Source organism: Lipophrys pholis (assembly GCF_963383615.2).
Source record: "Lipophrys pholis genome assembly, chromosome: 3".
Classification (NCBI taxonomy): Eukaryota; Metazoa; Chordata; class Actinopteri; order Blenniiformes; family Blenniidae; genus Lipophrys; species Lipophrys pholis.
In genome coordinates this window covers 32,884,723-32,904,281 of record NC_137627.1, presented here as the reverse complement: position 1 = coordinate 32,904,281, position 19,559 = coordinate 32,884,723, and the positions used below count along the sequence as shown (strand labels likewise).

The 19,559-nt window shown below is 40.8% G+C and overlaps 1 protein-coding gene across 1 annotated transcript in view; it reads right to left on the bottom strand.

Annotated features, from left to right (window-relative positions):
• Positions 1-9,685: 9,685 nt before the first annotated feature.
• The window catches only part of igsf9ba (immunoglobulin superfamily, member 9Ba), a gene marked incomplete at both ends in the record, with an annotated part of 85,185 nt that continues 75,311 nt past the window's right edge, over positions 9,686-19,559 (bottom strand). The window contains 3 exons of the mRNA XM_080460076.1: positions 9,686-9,894; positions 11,585-11,715; positions 17,911-19,536. Of these exons, the coding sequence (XP_080316202.1) occupies positions 9,686-9,894; positions 11,585-11,715; positions 17,911-19,536 (1,966 nt within the window). The remainder of the gene's footprint in view (positions 9,895-11,584; positions 11,716-17,910; positions 19,537-19,559) is intronic.

Here is a 19,559-nt window from a genome sequence, read left to right as displayed (position 1 = left end):
GCTCAGCTCAGGCGGACCTCTCCGGGAGAAAGACCCCCGGCCGGGTGCGGCATCGCTCCAGCAGCTCCAGTGTGTGTGTGAGAGAGAGAGAGAGAGAGAGAGAGAGAGAGAGAGAGAGAGAGAGAGAGAGAGAGAGAGAGAGAGAGAGAGTGAGAGAGAGAGTGAGAGAGAGAGTGAGAGAGAGAGTGTGTGTGTTTCCGTGGCTGCGCGCAGAGCTGCATGTGAGAAACTGCTGCCGCTCAGCGCCGGGAGCGCGCACACATACACACACGCCACTGCACGGATCTCGTGCCCGCGCTTGGGATGTTTCAGCCTCAGGGCTTCCCAGACCTTTTTTTTTTTTTTTTTTCAAAGTCGAGCAGCCAGATATGAGGGAGGCGTGAGGGTATGCGAGCCCATGCTGGATGATATTCAGCCCATCAGGCAGGTTGTTCTCTGTTAGGTAATGCCTGGTGCTCGGTTACATAACCAAGTGTAGGTGGGAGGCAACAGTGAGAGGAGTGAAACCTGCTGTACTGATCACTCATCTTCTGGTTGTCCACTGAAGGAGAACACGAGGAATCCTTGTTTGACCTGAATGTAATGCCATCCTTGGTATCATTTTGCTAAGAACTTAACCAGTCTTCACAATATTATCAAATATTTTATTTTCACAGTACATGCCTATCAATCAATCTATCCCATATTGTGTTTTTTTTGACATTGTAAAGTAAGCAGAGATACGCTATATTGAATTTGTTTGCCTATTTTTGAAACATCTTTCCTTTCCATTCATTGAATGTTCAGTGTAAATACATGTCCATACCGTTTTATCGAAGATGTCACCAGTTAGACTTAAATACATGTTTCTTGTATGATGTGTAGAAACTGGAACCTCTGCAGAAAGCAGAGGAAGAACATACAAACTGCATGCAGACTTCAAACAGGTACTAAATTATAGAGAATAGTCCTTGTCAGGCGGCACTATAGACTTCAAATACAATGTTTTTTCAACATGTACACATTCACTAATCATCATAACAGAAGTATTTTCCCAGGCATCATTTGGATGATCACCAGCATGTTTCTCTTGCTCCGTCATATTTGAATCTCCCTCAAACTCAGATACGATGCTACTCATTACAATCAGGCATGATGGAGGTCAGAAGCATGCAGAACAGCCACCCACCATGCAGGAGCAGGGCTGGGCAGAACTAAAGCACAACTTCAGTCCTGGTTATACAAAATATGCTGGAACAGAGAAAGGATGATTTCTCTTTTCTATTTAGCCATATATAATTTCTCCTATCACGAAAGTATTTTTTTTTTCTTTCAGCTGATAAAGACATTTGACATTAACCTGGTAAATAAATTGGGCTCAGCTCTTACTTGAAATGATGAAATCCCCCCACCAAATATCTCTTAATCCCAGTGATTGATTGCATAAGTTTTTATGTATTTAAAGCTTTTCCTTATGACCAGCAGATTTAAACTGAATTTTTCCTGTAAACCAGCAGATTTATCATGGTGACCATTATCATATTTGGTGTCAGATGTGTGGATTTGAGGCAGTTTGGACTTTAAACTCATTGTGAAAACCAAAGCGACCTAAATTTGAGCACTTGTCACACACTTTCGGTTGTCAGATTGCAGCTAATGAACTCAACCTAAGATATCATGTCTTACAGATTTGAGCCTTGTAAGCACTTCAGTTGTTACATTTCTCATCCAATTGAAAAAAAAAGGAGTTTGTATTGCATATGAGCCACGTGGCGTTGTAGTGGTTTGCTCTCATTCCTCACAGTGGGAATCTCCTTGGTTTGACTTCTCGCTTGGGGGCCTTTGTATTTGACGTTTGCTTTGGGATAACTTCAATTCTTATTCTTATTTCTTCACTTTAATACATTGATCTCACAAACTGCAGCTTGAAACCAGAAGCTTGAAATCCCACTGCAGGCGGGTCAACACTGTGGATCTATTAGCAATCCCTTTAACACCCAGCTCCTCCGGTTGTGTCATCGAGGGCATATCCGGCATAAAGTGTGTGCCAAATCAAACATGCAAACCTGGATGAGAGCTTGCAAACTGCAGTCTCTGTCTCAATAGTAATTATCTAAAAGAAATCAAGATGTCAAAATAATGTTGTGATTTTTAACATTTTAGATCACTATAAGATGTATATATTTGTGTTTTGGGTTGATTTCTGGTGAATGAGTTTATGTCGTGTGACAGAGCTGACAATCACTTATAATTAATAATGTGACTTCACATCTGTATGTCTTTACCGTCTTTTTCAAGTATTAAAAAAACACATAACTGAAACAAATGTAGGATATTTGATTATCTTGTAATGAAATAAGGTCGCTCTCCTGACACAGGCTGTTACTTATGTCATCAAAAGATGTGGTGTTGAAGAGCCTGTTTCCATTGACGGTTTTAGAAGCGGATTAACTGAACTTTTTATTTTCCTCAGGTATATTCAGACGACTGTTCATTTGTTTGCTTCCCAGCCTGCCATAGGGAATTTGAACAGGAGCACAAAGGTCAGTCTGGCAGCCCTCATCCTCTCTCAGGTTATTTGTTTTCCTCGCTCCGGCTCCACGGCCGACACGCACCTCATTCGTAACATCTGCAATGAGATAGCTGGAAATAAGATTCAATAAATAGCAAAATTGCTTTTAAAAACAACCTTTTACTGCTCTATATAAAGTTGCATTTCTCAGATTTAAGAGTTAATTATTAGTGATTTCTAAGGGAGAGATATAAGGATATTAAAACCTCTTCTGTTCTTGTGTCTGTGTCCAAGAATTAAAAAAAGAAGGAAAAAAAAGCTCTTGACCTGATTAAGCAGCTCACCATCGCTACACCATCCTCTCCTCTCCCTGCCCAACACTTACACCCTGTGTCCAGCACATGAACTACACCTGCACCCCCCCCCCCCCACCCCCCCCCCACCCCCCAAGACAAAAACACAAGAAGAAAATGCAAACCTCTTTTCATTGTTTTATTATATCAAAATACAAAAATTCGAGAGGAAAATTTCGTATGGGACTAAGCATTTGAAATGATATGGTGACATGAATACAACACTGCTTTCATATTCTCACAGACATGCCATAGATAGAGCATAGATCATGTGCCAGGCCCATGTCTACGTCATGATGAGCCACCGGGTGTGAGCCTGTGCGTTTCCCCTTTAAAAGGCTTGTCACTGTACATCCAGGCCAGTTGGTGACAGGCCAGAGTGTTAGTATTTTTTTTCTTTTGTCTTCTGTTAAATCTTTTTACATCATAGTTCATTCAGGTTTCTGTTGTTTTACTCATTAAAGAAACAAAAAAAAATCCATGGCAGTTGAACATGAAGAGTGAGTAAGACATGGTCTCAGACAATACAGAGTTCACTGGACAGCAGTGGTAAAACCAAAGAAAAAGTAATACAAATATTATACATAAGGCTTTGGTACAGCACCATACAGTATGAGTTAATTGTTCACACAAAAAAGTTAAGTGAAGCCTTGATATACCTGATACAGTGACCAAACAGAAGTCTACAAACTGACAGAAAAAAAAGAAACATCAGGTTATAAAAGAGAGAAAAGTAAAAAAAAAAAACAAATTGAAATATTTACATATGAACATTATGGAGACAGATTATGTTGAGAAAACCGAATAAACAACAGGATGTAAACATGTGATGTATAGCACAGAGATCAGTGATGACAGTGAAATGGATGAAGTAAATTTTCTTCCTTTTAAGCACTACTTGGTTTGCTTGAGTATGAGCATTAGCTAAAACAGTCAACGATGTAGTGCTTATTGTAGCCTACAGCAATAATAATCATAATAATAATCATAATAATCATAATAATACATTCTAGTTTCTCAGTGCTGGTACACATGAAAAAACAGAGAATATAGAAAATACTACATATTTCTATTTTCCGTCCAATAACAACCAGCTCGGATGTCCATGAATGATTGCTAAATAGGCGTTTCTGTATTGTCTCTACATGCAAGATTAATACAATTAAAAAATCAAATTTCGTCCTAAGTATCATCCTACCAGCACCTAGTGATGCACTAAAAGCTGTAAGCAGAAAAGTTTGGAACGTAAAAAAGAAAACAGGAATAAAATAGATACAAAAAAAACCAACAAAAATAAACCAAACAAAAAAAAACGAGCTAACAGTACATCCAAAGCAGCCCTCTTTAACGCTGTACATGTTTCTGTTGGATATGCAAAAAAAATTAAAAAAAAAAAAAGAAAGAAAAGAAAGAAAAGAAAAAGCCCGGAAGACGACATCCGTTTGTTTGAAACTCATTCATAAGGATGTGTGAGCTTTTCCAAAACCTTTTCTACCAGGAGGGTCGATATCGATATGGACTGATGGAACTACTCGTGGCTCTACTGTACAGTACCAGAGGGACCTTCAAAAAGGTGGTGGGGTGATCTGAGACGGTTACGCCCCCCTGCAGTAGTGTGCTTGAGAAAACCAAAAACCAAAAAAGTCCTACAGGAACGTTTGTAAGAAAAGGTTATGTTTCTCCTTTTTTTAGGCTGGGTTAATATTCTCGTTATCATCACAAATATACTTTAGAGAGGGTACCTTGGAAGCACAGACAGACATCGCAAACACACGATAGAAAACAGGTCATCTTGAAATTCATTTGAATGTCACAAGTCTCTATTATTTGAGGTTATACTACTACTTTCCAGTATTGTCTATCACTGTCGTCACACCATGATACTGTTATGATGAGGACCTATAGTCAACCAGCGGAGCCACTTAAGTTGCTCAAACACACGGGGCCCCGAAGAGTTGCTCGTGGAAATGGAAAGACAACCCCCCCCCCCCCACCAAAAAAAATAAAAATAAATTGTTAGACCTCTATTCTACAGCACCACAAAGTTAAACATAGCACCAAGTCGTAATGTTCAAAGCAACTATGCCCTAACACACTTTTTCTCCATCGAAACTAATGTAAACACAATTTCCTCCACAGCACGATTGTACATGACTATAGCATGTCCTCGACTCGCAGGAAAAAGTCTCCGTCGGTTTTATTTGCTTTGGACACGTGAAGGCGAAGAGATCTGGAGCGAATCTACATGTGTGCTCATGAACGGGCAGAATACAGTATTACTTTGTTCCAGAAATATTATAAGAGGGCGACACACTTCTGCTTCTAAAGCTTTTTCCAATGGGCATTCACGTACTATACATCAGAGAAAATACTACTCAACTTGTGCAGCCAGCGGGCTATGGCAATAATACACTGTACGGTACTAACATTAAGTCTTCTTTTCTTCTCAGGTAAAATAATGTCTGCCAAAGTATGACAAATTAGGCACCTTAAAAATGTTTTAAAAACATTGTCCACTTAAAGCCGTACTGTAAGCAAATACTTTGATATATAATCTAATTTCTTTTTCCGTGGGATCTGTCCCGTTTTTTCATACATCCCTATACAAGAACATCTTCCTGTAAAACATGGTTTGATTTTATCTTTACAAATACAATACACACCATGTACAGTACATAACAAATATAGATTTTTTTTCTCTCCTCTCGTATCTTACACGGAACCAATTTGTTAAAGTAGAATATGTACTTTGATGCTTCACTTTCAGGCAATCACCATTTTCTCAAAAGTCCGAAGATTTCAGCGAGCGGACGTGGAGTCGATTCATTCCTGTGGATATTCAGCAGATTTGTTTGAAGGAATCTGGTTCGATTGATATGTCTCGGAGCAATTCTACTACACACACGAAGTACACACAAAGAACAGACATTAGTGATTCGTAGATTACTTCTTTGTTCTACGGTGTTTCTCTGCAGTACTTTTTAGAAAGCCGTGCTGCAGTAGAGGGTGTGGTTGGGTTTGTCTTAGAGAGACGTAGGAGTGGAAACAGAAAACAGAGAGGTAAGTGACAGTGACACTGTTGTTTTAATGACCTCTCTCTTGACGGACCTGCGGTACACAGATACACCCGCATGCACGCCTGAGCGTCAAGCCCAATTCAAATGATAGCAAATTAACCTACTCATAAAGCGAATGCTCCCATTTGAATAGTCTCAATGAGTTTTGCAGTGTTCACACACCATTGGGAGCCAAAGACACTTAGAAACTCCGGGACTGGACGTTGACCTGCTTTACCAGGGGTCAACTTATGTAATAATGGTGCAATATGTAGTAATGCAATAAATGTTCAACTCATTATGTCAGAACACCCCATTTTGTAATAATCTGCCACATTTTGTGATAAAATTCTTGAATGTATTTTGTAATAACTTGTTACATATTGCAACAGTTACTACTGTTCCATTTTTTTTAAGAAAATTTTATAATTTGGTACATTATGTAGTAAATTTAGCCTTTTATCTGTATACATGGTTCTATGTTTAATAATGAAGACATAAATTAAGATTCAGTTGGACTAGAATCCTATGTCACTCTTTGCTTGTGCTCATGCCCTGTCAACATAGCGAAGGTAGAACACAGGGTCTAATTCACGATTAATCTTTTACATCAGCTGCCATTGTGGCTGGTAGATTTTTAAAGTTACAAGCCAGTCAGTATTTCCGCCAGCCATTCCTTTTTTCTTGAGTGAATGAAACCAGATTGTAAGTGTCACTGAGTTAATTTAATCATTTAACCCACATTTTGTAATAACTGTTGCAATATGTGACAAGATATTGCAAAATGCAGCAACGTTTATTATAAAGTGAGTTAAAGAATTTTATTACAAAATGCGGCCTTATTACATAATGAGTTGAAAATGTACTTCATTACTACATATTGCACTATTATTACATAAAGCCAGGCTACAGACTCACAGTGGTGACCTGACAGCTGAGGGATTCAATTCTGCCAATTTCCAACCTCAAGTCTGCTTCTCTGGCCTCTAAGGCCACTAACTGCCTCCAAATATACTGCCCCTTTGTGAGGAACATGCCTTTGTGGGATGAGCAGTGTGTGGGTTACATCTATAACAAACTCTTCCGTCTGTTGGTGCCAGAAAATGTATCCCCTCTTCAACCTGCCAGCAATCCTGACCTCAACTCCAGTCAACATTTGTGGGACAGCAAAGGAAAATGTTGTATTGGCCTGACCACAAGATTTAACAAGTGAAACTTCCCACACACTCGCTGCTGCTCCTCCCACAAATGGATGCTCTATGCAAATGTGGCACTATTTTTTTTTATCTATTTACTCTTAATTTTTTTTTTCTCTTTTCACTTATTTTTGTAACTAATCTTATGTAGTTATGCTTGTTTTCTTTTTGATTGTTGTTGTTTTGTTTTTTTGTATCTTCAAAAAAGACTGACTGGTAAAACTGTACAATTTCATCTGTGAAATTTCACTAAATAAAATTGGGGGGGAAAGAATTTAGCACTATTTACAAGAGAAGTAAACTATCTAACAGTGTAGATATGCACCAGTGAAATTGAAAATCACTTAATAAAGTTATTTGATTTGTCATCTGTTTTTAAACTGATAAAAAGTCAAAAGTTTGAATAATTTTTAACATTTTAATTGGGATGATTATTACTTCTGGTTTAAAATGGGACAAATATTATGAAATCCTATGTTTTGAGATGCTATCTGTTTTTGAAAAAGGCTCAAAATAATAAAGTTTATGTGCAATAAATGTCAAATATATTATTTTAATATTGTTTTCTAATGTTTAAAGATGCCCCAGTATGGTTCTTCTACACGCTACAGAAGCTCCTGTCCGTTAAACGAATAATATGTGAACCGCTGACATTGGCAGAGAATTTACACAATTCACATATTCTTTGCTGCTTGTCCCACAAATGCAGCACAATTTACAAGGACATTTAATGTTAGTTGCCAAGAAGCATTGTTAAAACAAAGAAGTAATCCACCAAACCCAAAACTCCTTTCTTTATGTTTAGATTTAACAACACAAGGAAAGCTGTTGTTTGTAACCGTCAGAGCAAAAGAAAATTATTAAAAAAAATAAAATAAAAAAATAAAAAAGCGAGAACTTGGCTTGAAAAAAAAACTGCACAAACAGGAATTTAGACTTAACGTGCCAACTGGTCATCTTAGCATTCACAGCTGCACTGTGAGCAACATAACGGGTCATTCAATGTACTGTGACATTGGGACATTCATCTCCTGTACAGCAAAACATACATTCATTATCGGTTAGTGTCGGAAAAATCAACAGACATACAGAGAAGTAGCTAGCAAGTAAATATACAGTTGTTAAAGATAAACAGTCAGGGTGGCCATTGTTTGAGTTTTTCCCATTGCTTTTTAACAGCTTTATGAAGCAATCACATTCTCTTCTACGAGCTGATGTTAAACATTAACATCGTCACCGTTTTTTGTTTTTTTTTCTATTTGCATTAAATCTTGTTGCACAAACGGTGCTTCAGTACTTTTCCTCTACAGTAAAATGTATTCGTTATCCCCCTCCCCAAGTCTAAATGTCTGTATTTTTTTTCTTTCTTACATTTATTGTGGTTCTGTACCACTACTTGGATACACACAGTTGAAGCAGGTTAAAAGAAAACGAACACGAGTTATGCATCTTGCTGTAGCATGTTCTCTCATGTGTCCTTGGCAGAGAAAGTAAAAGCACACAGAATACTGGAGTCCCTCACTCCCCCGGAGAGACAAATATATGAAGGCGAAGGAAAAGGCAAGTTTATGTTAAATTAAAACAAAACACAAGAGAAAAACAAGAGAAAAAGGCACCTTGAAATGTGCCACATTTCACAAATGATTCCTTAATAATGAAATACATACTCCAGTACACGTCACATCTTTCTACCCCCGGTTCTTCTGACCCTTTGAGTCCAACCGCCGCTGAGCATTTAAGTCCCAAATTCATTTGAGAGATCTCTTAAAGGCTTCGATCTTAACGCGGTGCAGCAGTGCAAACACACCCAGCACTGAAATTAAGACTCGGTAGTCTAATGGTTGGCATTGGATCACAAACTTAAACAAAAGACATTATGCCAGCTATCACTGATAATTTGAAAAAAAAAAGCAAAAAAAAAAAGCGTCTTAATCAGATAAAGTTAGGCCATATTATTCATTTGAATGAGTGGTGTGTGATATAAACCTTTTTATCCATACGTTTCATATGTAAAAAGGTCAAGTACGTACAAGTATACCACAAGAATTACAGCAACTCTGCGTTTACTCTGAGGTATATTTTGTGGTAAGAACCCTGTGTTTAAATACTGACACTATTTGTATTGTAGGAAAGGTAGACTCGTGTCCCTGTCAGAGGACGCACCAGGATTAACAGTACGCTGTATCGCTGAAAAACCTAAAGTTATGGACCCCTCGATGACCAGTGAGTGAAAAATCTTTAACGTGTTGTGACATACTCAACCAACACTTTTTTTTTATTACTGTAGTAGGAAGCTTCATTCCCTTGTTTTACTATTTATATACATTATATATTTTCAGAACATTTTCAAGTGAAATTCCTCAGAGACAAGTAGTGGTGACAACTCGTAAAAAGCCATTGTTCCTGTCTTGGGATTAAAATTTCCAACCCCTCGGAGTAGTCACCTCGATGTTTCCCCGCTCCCCAGAACACAGATGAGACTTTTAGAGATTATAAGAAAGGTATTTGTTTGACGGCGGGGGTGTGGGACAGGGAGGGCCGAGGTGGGGGAGAGTTTAGTCGAGTCCGATGGCTTAGTGGACACACGGTTCAGCGGAGAGTCCCGTAGTTTGGCCCCTCAGAGTCTGCGCTGGCCAGGATGCCTGTCTGGTCCTCCTCGGACTGCCTGCGGTGCAGGAAGGAGGTCAAATAGAGATAGGGGTTCTTCTTGTTTTGCCTTTTCCTCTTTCTGCGGAAGCTGAGATCCTCTCCCTCTTGGGGTGTCTGAGATTGCTGCTGGGTCTGAGAGAGAGAAACACCTGAAAGAGAATTAACCAATCATTGATCAATCAATGAGTCCAAGAACAACGGGACAACGTTTCAAGTGAAAACACCTCGCTCTTTCATTTTCGTTTCAGAAAAGTTGAGCATTTTGCATGGCAACGTCTTCAAAACGATCTCCATTCACATCGCAGACCGAAAGTGACCAGCAATAAAATGTTATCATTATAACAGAAGTTGAGATCGCATCCCGCCTGCTAATGTTGAAGTTTGAATGAATCGTTTAAAAACCTGGCTCGCTAGCTGATGATCAGTCAGCTCTGAGCTGAGCTACCGGCATCTTTGGAAAAGCAGAAAGCCGCCACCTCTGAGTCTGGTTCTGCAAAGGATTCTTCCTGTTTGAGGGAGTTTTTCCTTTCCAACGTCGCTCATGTGGATTTATTGGGCTTCTCTGCAAGAGCACCCTGAAATTACTGAGTTGTATTTGGCACTATATAAATAAAGTTGAATTGAATTGAATTGTTAGCTTAGCTTAGCCACCGGCATCGATGGATGACCACCTGTCAGGTTCTGTCCGGGACGCACAGAGTTTTAAAGTCTTTTCCACCATCCCGAAAGCTGAGATCGTGTCCCGCCTCATGATGTGAGAATAACTAATTGTTCAAAACCTGGCTAGCTAGTTCGCCGGTGTCAGTCAGCTGCCAAAGGCGTCATTATACAGTGTATATGCGCCCTCTTGTGGATGCGGGGAAGAATTGCTAAAAACAATTTGTTTTTAATGTAGGGCCACTATTCAAGTACATGGACATTTCAAGTAGGATTGCTATAACAGGTGACTGTCAACTACTAAACTACCACGTCATCTTCTTCTTCTTTTGGGTTTCAGCATTTTGCATCCATAAAGTTGCATTACCGCCACCTGCTGGTTCTATCTGTCTATATTGTTTCCCACCGCACTCGTCATCCTTGATGACTGTTTCCCTTCTTCACTTGGGTTCAACGGCAGATGGCCTCTGTGAAGTTACTCTATCACCATCTCCTGGCTCCTGCTAGTCCATACCATTCCCACCACTCGAAAGAAAGAAAGAAAGAAAGAAAGAAAGAAAGAAAGAAAGAAAGAAAGAAAGAAAGAAAGAAAGAAAGAAAGAAAGAAAGAAAGAAAGAAAGAAAGAAAGCTTTCTCAACAACCAAGTCCCAGGCGATATGGACTGGGAGTCACGACACTCTGGAGGTAAACACTGTTGTTATTCTCCACTGACTGAGCATGTGCAGAAGAACTATTGACTATGGGCGTGGTGCGCATGCGCGATAGCAGCGTTTCTGCCGTCGACACGGAGAATCAGCCAAGCTTTTTCAGAAATGCATTTTCTTTCGTTTACACGATGACGAAAAGTTCCACCTTGGGAGGCATAAAAGTAGCATTTTCAGTGGCTCCGAGCATCGTTGTTGTGTGAACGTACACCCAAAACATAACGGAAGCTTTGCGGTTTCACTTTTCAGTCTTGACTGCAGGATTGAAGTAGCATCGCTGAAGGTGACCACCATCTTTCTTATTGTCATGTGAACAATGTAAACTTGGAAACGGGACGTCTCTGTCCTCGATCCCAATCCCAGTTCCCAAGTGCAGAAGAAATCTACCAACTGTACCGGAGCAACACGTCCAACACTCACACACATATTTTCTCCTCTGTCTTTTGTGTGTCTCTCGGTTGTGATCTTCCGACTAACCTGTTCTCCACCTGGAGTTCGTGTTGTTATTGTTGTTGGCAGCCACTCCCTTGGCTTTAGTAATACAGTGATGTAGCAGTGCTGGTAAGCTCTCAGACCCGGCAGTATCGCGAGACGCACCTAGAGGTTCCCTGGGAAGACGAGAGACAGCACAGCACACATCGCTCTGCGTTAATCGCACGCTCGCGTTCGTCACAGCCAACAGTGAAGAGACAGAAATGACACGTTTCATTGTTATTTTTCCACTCAGTGCTATCGAATGATTGGATGAGCTCCTCAAGGTCTATTGAGAGCTCTCTCACTATAAGATGATGGAGTTCCACTTTCTACAGGCTTTGATGGATGATAAAAGTTAGATTCAAAGAAATGAAGAGAGACAGATAAGGCAAAGAATGAGAAAGAGAAAGCCAAAGAAAGAATAGTGGACAAAAGGTGGCAGTGGATTTGGTGAAATTATCGGCTCTACGTTCATTCTCAAACAATCATCAGATTAAAGACCCAGCCTCAGATTTGTCAGATATTGTTTTGTTTTTGTTGCTCTAACTTGTAGAAATAATTCAATTTGAACTCAAGTGAGTAATTTTGGGAAATTCAAGGAACAAGCACTTAGTCTGGGTCTCCAAACTGTGACTGCTTCAGAAATGCGGGCAATATTGGTCTCTTTGTTGTATAAAACTCATAAAATGAAAATAATTTCTGGAACTGTAAAACTTCTTTTCCCGGTAACAATTACTATTTTTAGGTCAGGGTCTGCAACCTTTATACCTTTAAAGAATAAAATATATGAGCATTCATGTGTAGGTATTGTATTTTTTATATATTTCCTGCACAGATTCAAGTCAAAACTGTGCAACCACACACCACATTGAATTGTTGTAGGTGTAACTGTTATATATTTCTTTTTAACTTTCTTCGAATTCTGTGTGCGGGCTTCTTCAAGATGCAAAGATTACGATCCGAGGCGGAGGTTTTGGCAGCAAATACACAAAAAGCTCATGAAAACGTGCAGAAAATTTGGGAATAGTGTGCTGTTTGCAAAAAAATTGCAAAAGATTTCACACTCAAAGTGGATGGGATTTGGGCGAAAATGATACTTTTCAGGTTTAACTGCTACTTTACTGTCGGCAGTGAGCGGCAGGTACGCACAAAAAATGTATCTGAAATTTTCTAGCTGAGTAATTTAACATTTTTCCCAAATTTAGTTTTGTTGAACTTACCATATTAAATATGTACAATATGTACTAAATGTAGCCCAGTTTAAGGGCCACATACAGCACATTTTTTTCAGAACAAGTTTGAGTGCAAAAAAATAACCAACTACCTTTTACAACAACTGGAATATTCTTAAATGATAAAAATCCAACGTGCCAGTGTTTTCTGATGAACAGCTCAAACTACTATGACAAATTATGGTTGAGTTAAATCCTCAGTGACACCCAGCACATGTCTTGTTAATGATGTGGTGGGCAAAGGAGGAAAGTCCACTTTTAAATGTATTTTGGAGGAAATGGCGTAACAATGATGTGCATATAGCAGGAAAAACACCGTGTGTATTAAATAACAAGCACAAAAAAAGCTTGATAAAGTCAATTAAGAAGTTGATATCAGAACTAGTTTCTAAATACCTAAAACACCACACCACAGCTATGACTGCGAGAGACAGAATACATAAATACAACATATAATGAGAAAAAAAATACACGGTTTTACTCGTGTATTTACATCAATTTTCCTCCTTGTACTTCCTGCTAAATGGTGCCAGATGTCTGATTTCTTATCCTGAGCTCAAAAATATGCATCCAATGGAAATGCTTAAATCTTGACAGGCGTTTTGTCTACACCAATAGGAGTACAGCCTTCGACAATCAGCTGAAATGACTCAAATTTGGATCATACCCACTTTATTTTGAAGTAAGTATTTCTTTCTCTAATGATACATCCTTATAAGAGGCTTGTAACCCCTTCATTACAGAATTGAGTGAATTTACCTTGATTTAATGGCTGAAGATGAGTGTTTTCGACTTTATTGTTACATATGAGGGAATGTTGTCTGGCCCATACACGGGAGCAAAGTTCCATTTCAGTGCTTTCTGGTTGTTATTGAAAATGTTAGATCTCATAGACGAGCTGGGAGTTTTGGTTGTGGATCATTGGTGACACATAAATCTAAAAGTTAAAGGAGGCTTTCTTTATCAGCGGTTTGGTTTGTTAAATAAAGAATCACTGCCGAGAGATGCACTCCGGCGACATTATAGATATAGGCACTTTACATTTTAACTAATCAACAGACTGCACTCGATCCCGTGCAAACAACTCACCTGCAGCTCTGCTGGTTCAGTACAAAACGTGTGTAAACAAGCTTTGGGCACTGTAGGAGTGTTGTTACAGAAAAAGGCTGCAGACCCTCGCAGTGAGGTACATTCAGTCATCGCTACTCCGACTGTTTTGCTAACGTGAAGCCGAACAAGAATCGAGAGCAAAAACTGAAGAACTATTTTCATTTTATGAGTGATACATGCTAAGTTGAATGGAAATAATCAATGTTTAATCAGCACAAAAAATAACCACATCAAGTCAAACGGTCTTTTGGTTCAGAGTCTGTTTTGGAAGCAGTTTTACCTCGTACCGAATACTCTGGTTTTGCTGTCCATCTCTCATAGAAAGATGAATTAAACGTTAAATAACCTCACAAACACTTAAGTTTCACGTTCATGAGGCCCAATGGTGGCTCACTTTGCCTTTCGAAGAACTGAATACAAACAGCCTCAAAACCTGACTTAATGAAAGCATTAAGTCAGGTTGTTGTGCCAAACATGTATTGTTTCAAAAGGCATAGGAACACAAAGCTTTAGAGATGCTGTCCATCATTTGTCACTGTGGAGAGAGAGATTGAGAACCGTTAGCAGAGAAGGGGGGGACAAGTCGGAGAATGTGCAACAGTCCTGGACAGATAGAGAACATTTCCATCATCAGAGGCCACAGCGTGTTAAAATATAGTACATTTCCATAGACATAAACACTATACAGCACACTCTGATAAGAAACATGAACACTGCGTACAGAGGCTTCACCATGCTGACGGGAGGAGATGGCAGGAAGAGGAAATGGCCGTTAAAGAACAAGTCACATGACAGGAGGAGGAAATGGCCATTAAAAAACAGTCACATGACAGAAAAAACGAAAGCACTTAGGACGACAAATGTGACAAAGAATTTAGTTTGAGAATTGTTGTTATTTGTTTGGTCGTAGAGAGAAGTTTAGAGAATGCATGCATGGCATTTTGCACATGGAACAAAACTTTAAAGGGGAATACTCCAGTCTATCATTCATGTGCGCCCTCTATTGATTCAAGGCTTTTTCTTTTCTTTTCTTTTTTTTTCCTCATTTTGAAGCAGGGAATCATGTCTGTATTCAAACAATGAAAAAGACAAAATGCTTCTCCGCAGTCCGAAACCACTCCTCGTGCTTGCTCACAGAGAATAATGGCGGCAGCCTGCGCCTCGGCAGGCTTACTGTGCCACGGGACTGTGCAGATAATGTGTCCTGCAGTCATTATTACCATTAGTTGAACTTCACTTGAATCCAGCACAGAGGCACAACCCAAAGCGATTCCCCTTTAAAGGAGAGAGTGATTAGAGCCCTCCCCCTGCTGACCCCTCCCCTCTCAGACATGGGTCCGACCCTTACCTATTGCGGCGTAGGGGACCGGGTCACAACAACGCTGCCCAGATAGCTGAGATCAATCAAAAACAAATGAGGTAAGACCCTTACCCTCTATAAAAGCAGCAGCAGCAGCAGCAGCAGCAGCAGCAGCAGCAGCCCTACAAGCTACTTTCCCTTTAAAGGCCAGTGAAAGTGCAGGAACAGGCCTCTGCTCCTGGTTTTATACCATTAGACTGAAGCCTCTAGGGTTGTGTGGTGGGTGTGAGGGGGCACAGGAAATGTGTGTTGTGAAAACTCTTGGGGGCGTGGATGAGTCTCTCCTGTGTTTTTCTATACCCATAAATCCTCCTGCATTACATCTCACAGTCACTAATTTAAATGTTTCATGTTGTGGGGAAAACACTGTGGTCTTTTTGGGCACAACTTATTTCAAAGGTGATCATTTTGTGAATAATCAGTTCAAAATATTTAATTAGTGGTTGATACAACTTTCATTCATTGTTTAATTTGTCTTTTTAGCTCTTAGGAAGACACCGTCTGATGACCTCTGGCCTGCTGGGAAATTAATATAAACAACAATAAAGTTATTGTTCAAAAAGTGCTATATACAGTTAATAAAGTTTGATTTGATTTGATGATTACTGAGCACTTGGGTGACTTTAGACAGTTTTTTCCCCCTTAAATTGAATAATTAATCAAAGAACTCTAAAGACCTTCCTATTTATGTCTCAACATCATAAAAAATATAATTTAGCATGCTTGATGGTTTGGTATTCAACCTTTAAATAATACATTTATGAGAGTATCTAATGACTTTATTAAAAAGTTAATCAACTACTTCATAGATTTTTTGGGGGGTTAGGAGAAAAATCTCTTGGACATGTAAAAGTTGAACGTTAAAGTTGAAAGTTATTTAAGCAATTTTAATAAAACATTTGCCGGGAAATTTACTGAAGATTGTTGCTTTTTTTGTCAACAAAATGCTTTAAGTCTTTAACATGTCGTTTAAACCTTTGATCTGAGCAGTTTGCATGAATATCATTAAAAATATGTGCTTGTGTAGAGGGCCTGGATCCGATAAGTCTGGTGCAGATTCAAGTTTATTAAAGTTTAAAGGTGGCTCTTCTATCCACACTGCATAACAGATATTACATTTAGAAATGAGTTTGTTTTCATCTCACAATTAAGCACAGCCTAACACAGGTATGACACACAATATCAGATAGAAATTTTATTATATTGAGTGGTTGAAGCTATCCAAACTGCAGCTGCATTTGGTTCAACATGTCAGTTTTGTGCATTAAATCACAGATTATTTAAGAAAAAAGATTGAATTTACTGAAGTGAAGAGTTTCGGTTTTAATTAAAAAGGAATATTTCCTTCACTGCAGCCTATTTTTCGGTTCACTTCAAAGAGTTTCCAACAGTTTTGGAATAATAATAACTTGAGTTGGACATTGTGGTGCAAAACAAGTGGAAGTCTTCTCAAATGGTCTCATTTCCTCAAATAACCATCACAGAAGTTATGTGGTGATGTATTGACACGGTCGTTTGCTCTCGCAATAGAGGGACAGTGTTCGCTTTCCTGCGACATTATTGCTGTGAAAAGTTCTAGATAAAGTAGCTGTGTGAGATATCTACTGTATAAGGACCGATAAAAAGAACGATTTAAAAGAGATTTAAGACTGAAAACATTTGACACGTGCTTAATCTGTGTCTCTAAATGTTGCTAATATTTGAACCATTAGTTTTGTGATCTTTTTTAACAGCCATTAAGATAAACAAAACACCAGATCTGGAGTTTCATATCTTAACACTTCACACTGAATTGCTAATGAGTGAAAAGCTTAGAAAACACATGCAGTCTTTTACAGATAGCAGTACATTAATAAATGATGCCCAGTAATTAAATTTTTGAGAATTCAGGCATCAATAAAAGATTGTTATCTTTATTTTTTTTTTATCTTATCTGTCAAATTTATTGAATGTAACAAGAGAAATGACAAATTAGCCTGCTTTTGGAAAATAAATGCTGTGAATGATAATTACAGCATTATAAAGCATTAGTAAACAGTTAATTAACTGTTTTTAGAAGCAGCTGGAACATGTGGCATCTATGTGAATGTTCAACCTTGAATTTCTTTTATTTTAAAATGTTAATCAGTCATTGATCTGATTAAATTGAAGTTTATATTCAGCTGTGGGAAATATATCAACTTAACTTTTCTGGGTTTCCGTAATGAGGGGGGACAGGGGGAAAAACAGTTTTAACCATCCTAAATTAGATTGCTTTCGCCGTCAGTAGCTCAGTGCTTCATGAAAATGTTCCCTTTTAATTTGGTTTAAGTTTTAATTGTCATCAATATTTGATCAGATGAAATATGCCTTCTAAAAAAAAGAAAATAAAGACAAAAATACATAATTTTCCATTCAAATTGAGTTTTCACATGCCATTAAACTGTCAAACTTTAGAGAGCTGTCAGTATGTGCTAAATGCAATTACATGCCTTCTGCATATTAAAGTACAATATGCATCTTAATTATTCCTAAATGGAAACATCAAAGTAAATCTGTGGATCAATTTGTAATAGTGAGCAGCCGAGGAGACGAGTCTCCCCATTAAATAAATATGTGACTATTCTCTACTGGAGTGGATCACCTACCCTGAGGCTGATATCTGGAGCTGGGAGGGCTCTGAGGGCAGCATCTCCTCCTCTGTCCTTCTCTGGGACGGCCTCTGCCCGAAAACATCCCTGCCTTCCGGAGGGGGGGAGGGGGACTGGGAGGGGTAACTGGCTGCAGTGGAGGCATAGGACATGTGGGCGTGGTAACTGGGGCTGGGTTGCTTGGCGCACTGGCTCTGAGTGGGGGAGGTGGACAGGGACGACCTTCGGGAGAAACTGACAGTGGCCGAGGGCTGCAGGGTGATCTCCGGCATCTCCAGAGATCGAGAGGTGCGGAGGATGCTGGGGCGCGGCGGGGGCCGGACCAGGATATCTGGGGAGCCCGGCTGGGTGCTAAGGGGGCTTTGGGAGAGCGGAGAGAGACGGGAGGGCTGGAGGACCAGCGGGGGAAGGCTGGGGTCCGCCCGGCGCCCCGCCCTCGGGCTGAGCCAGGACTGAGGGCTACTACTGGGGGCTGTGCTTGGGCTCCCTGCACGGGCTGCCGGGTCAGGGTAAGGCAACACTGGTACACCCACACCGTGGGACGTGTGTCTGAGCTGGCCGAGACTCTGGGCCTGTTGCATAGCTAAGCGCCTAACCGGAGGCCCCGGGGGCCTGTCCCTGCCTGGGGGAGCCACAGGGACCTCCAGCTGCAGGAGTCCAGGGCTTGTTGGATCCTTCAGGGGAGGGAGATGCAGGCGGCTGGGGGGCAGAGAGTGAGGGGGGTAGGGGGGTGGGTCTGGGAGGTCCTGGGGATGATGTAAGGGATGGTGAGGTGGGTAAATAAACCGTGGGCCCTCTAGACCCAGGAAGGGTAACTCGTGGGGCTGCCAGCTTTCAGGCGAGCGAGGAGGAGGGCTGTGTGTGTGAGACAGAGAATGGCCAGAGGCAGTGTACTGATGGTGCTCCATCTCTCCACTCTCCTCAGGGATGGAGGGGTAGCCAAAGGGCCCCTCCGCCATGCCTGGGGGTGACGACAGAGCAGAGCTACGCGGGCTGATGTCAGGCATGTAAAATGGCGGTGGAATCCCTGATTCAGCGCGGCTGCCTAGATACCCATAGAATGGGCCCTGGGGAAAGCCCCTGTAGCGGGAGGATGGGGCCTGCCCTGAGGCGTGAAGTGCACTGCCCTCTGCAAAGCTCATACCTTCCATGGGCCTGTGTAGGCGGGGGCTGTAGGTGGGGGGCTGCGTAGACTCCAGGCTGGAGGACGTTGGGGAGAGCTGGGGCCGCAGCGTGGGCATGATGGGCGGCAGAGGCCCGGGGTCAAAATCATTCTCCTCGTCAGACTGCCGGAACTCGGGGTACATGTCGGACTCCTCTGCGAAGGGAAAGCCATGGATGCGGCGGGGAGGCGGGCTGGTCTCCATGACGAAGCGGCCGTCGGGGCCGCGGCTTATCAGCTCGATGGGCGTGGTGACCTCCGCCTCGTGTTTGGACACACTGTATTTCTTGCTGGCTATGGCACGCTTGGTTTTCTTGTAGAAGGAGAGCTCTTTGTCTTTTTCTCTCTGAGGGCTGGGCAGCTTCCTGACATACAGGCCCGGTCCATGGGAGCCCTCCGATGAAAGAGAGCGGGGCCGAGATGGAGGGGAACTCTCTGGACTTATCTTCCCCGACGATAACCTGATTTTAAAGAAAATGCAGAA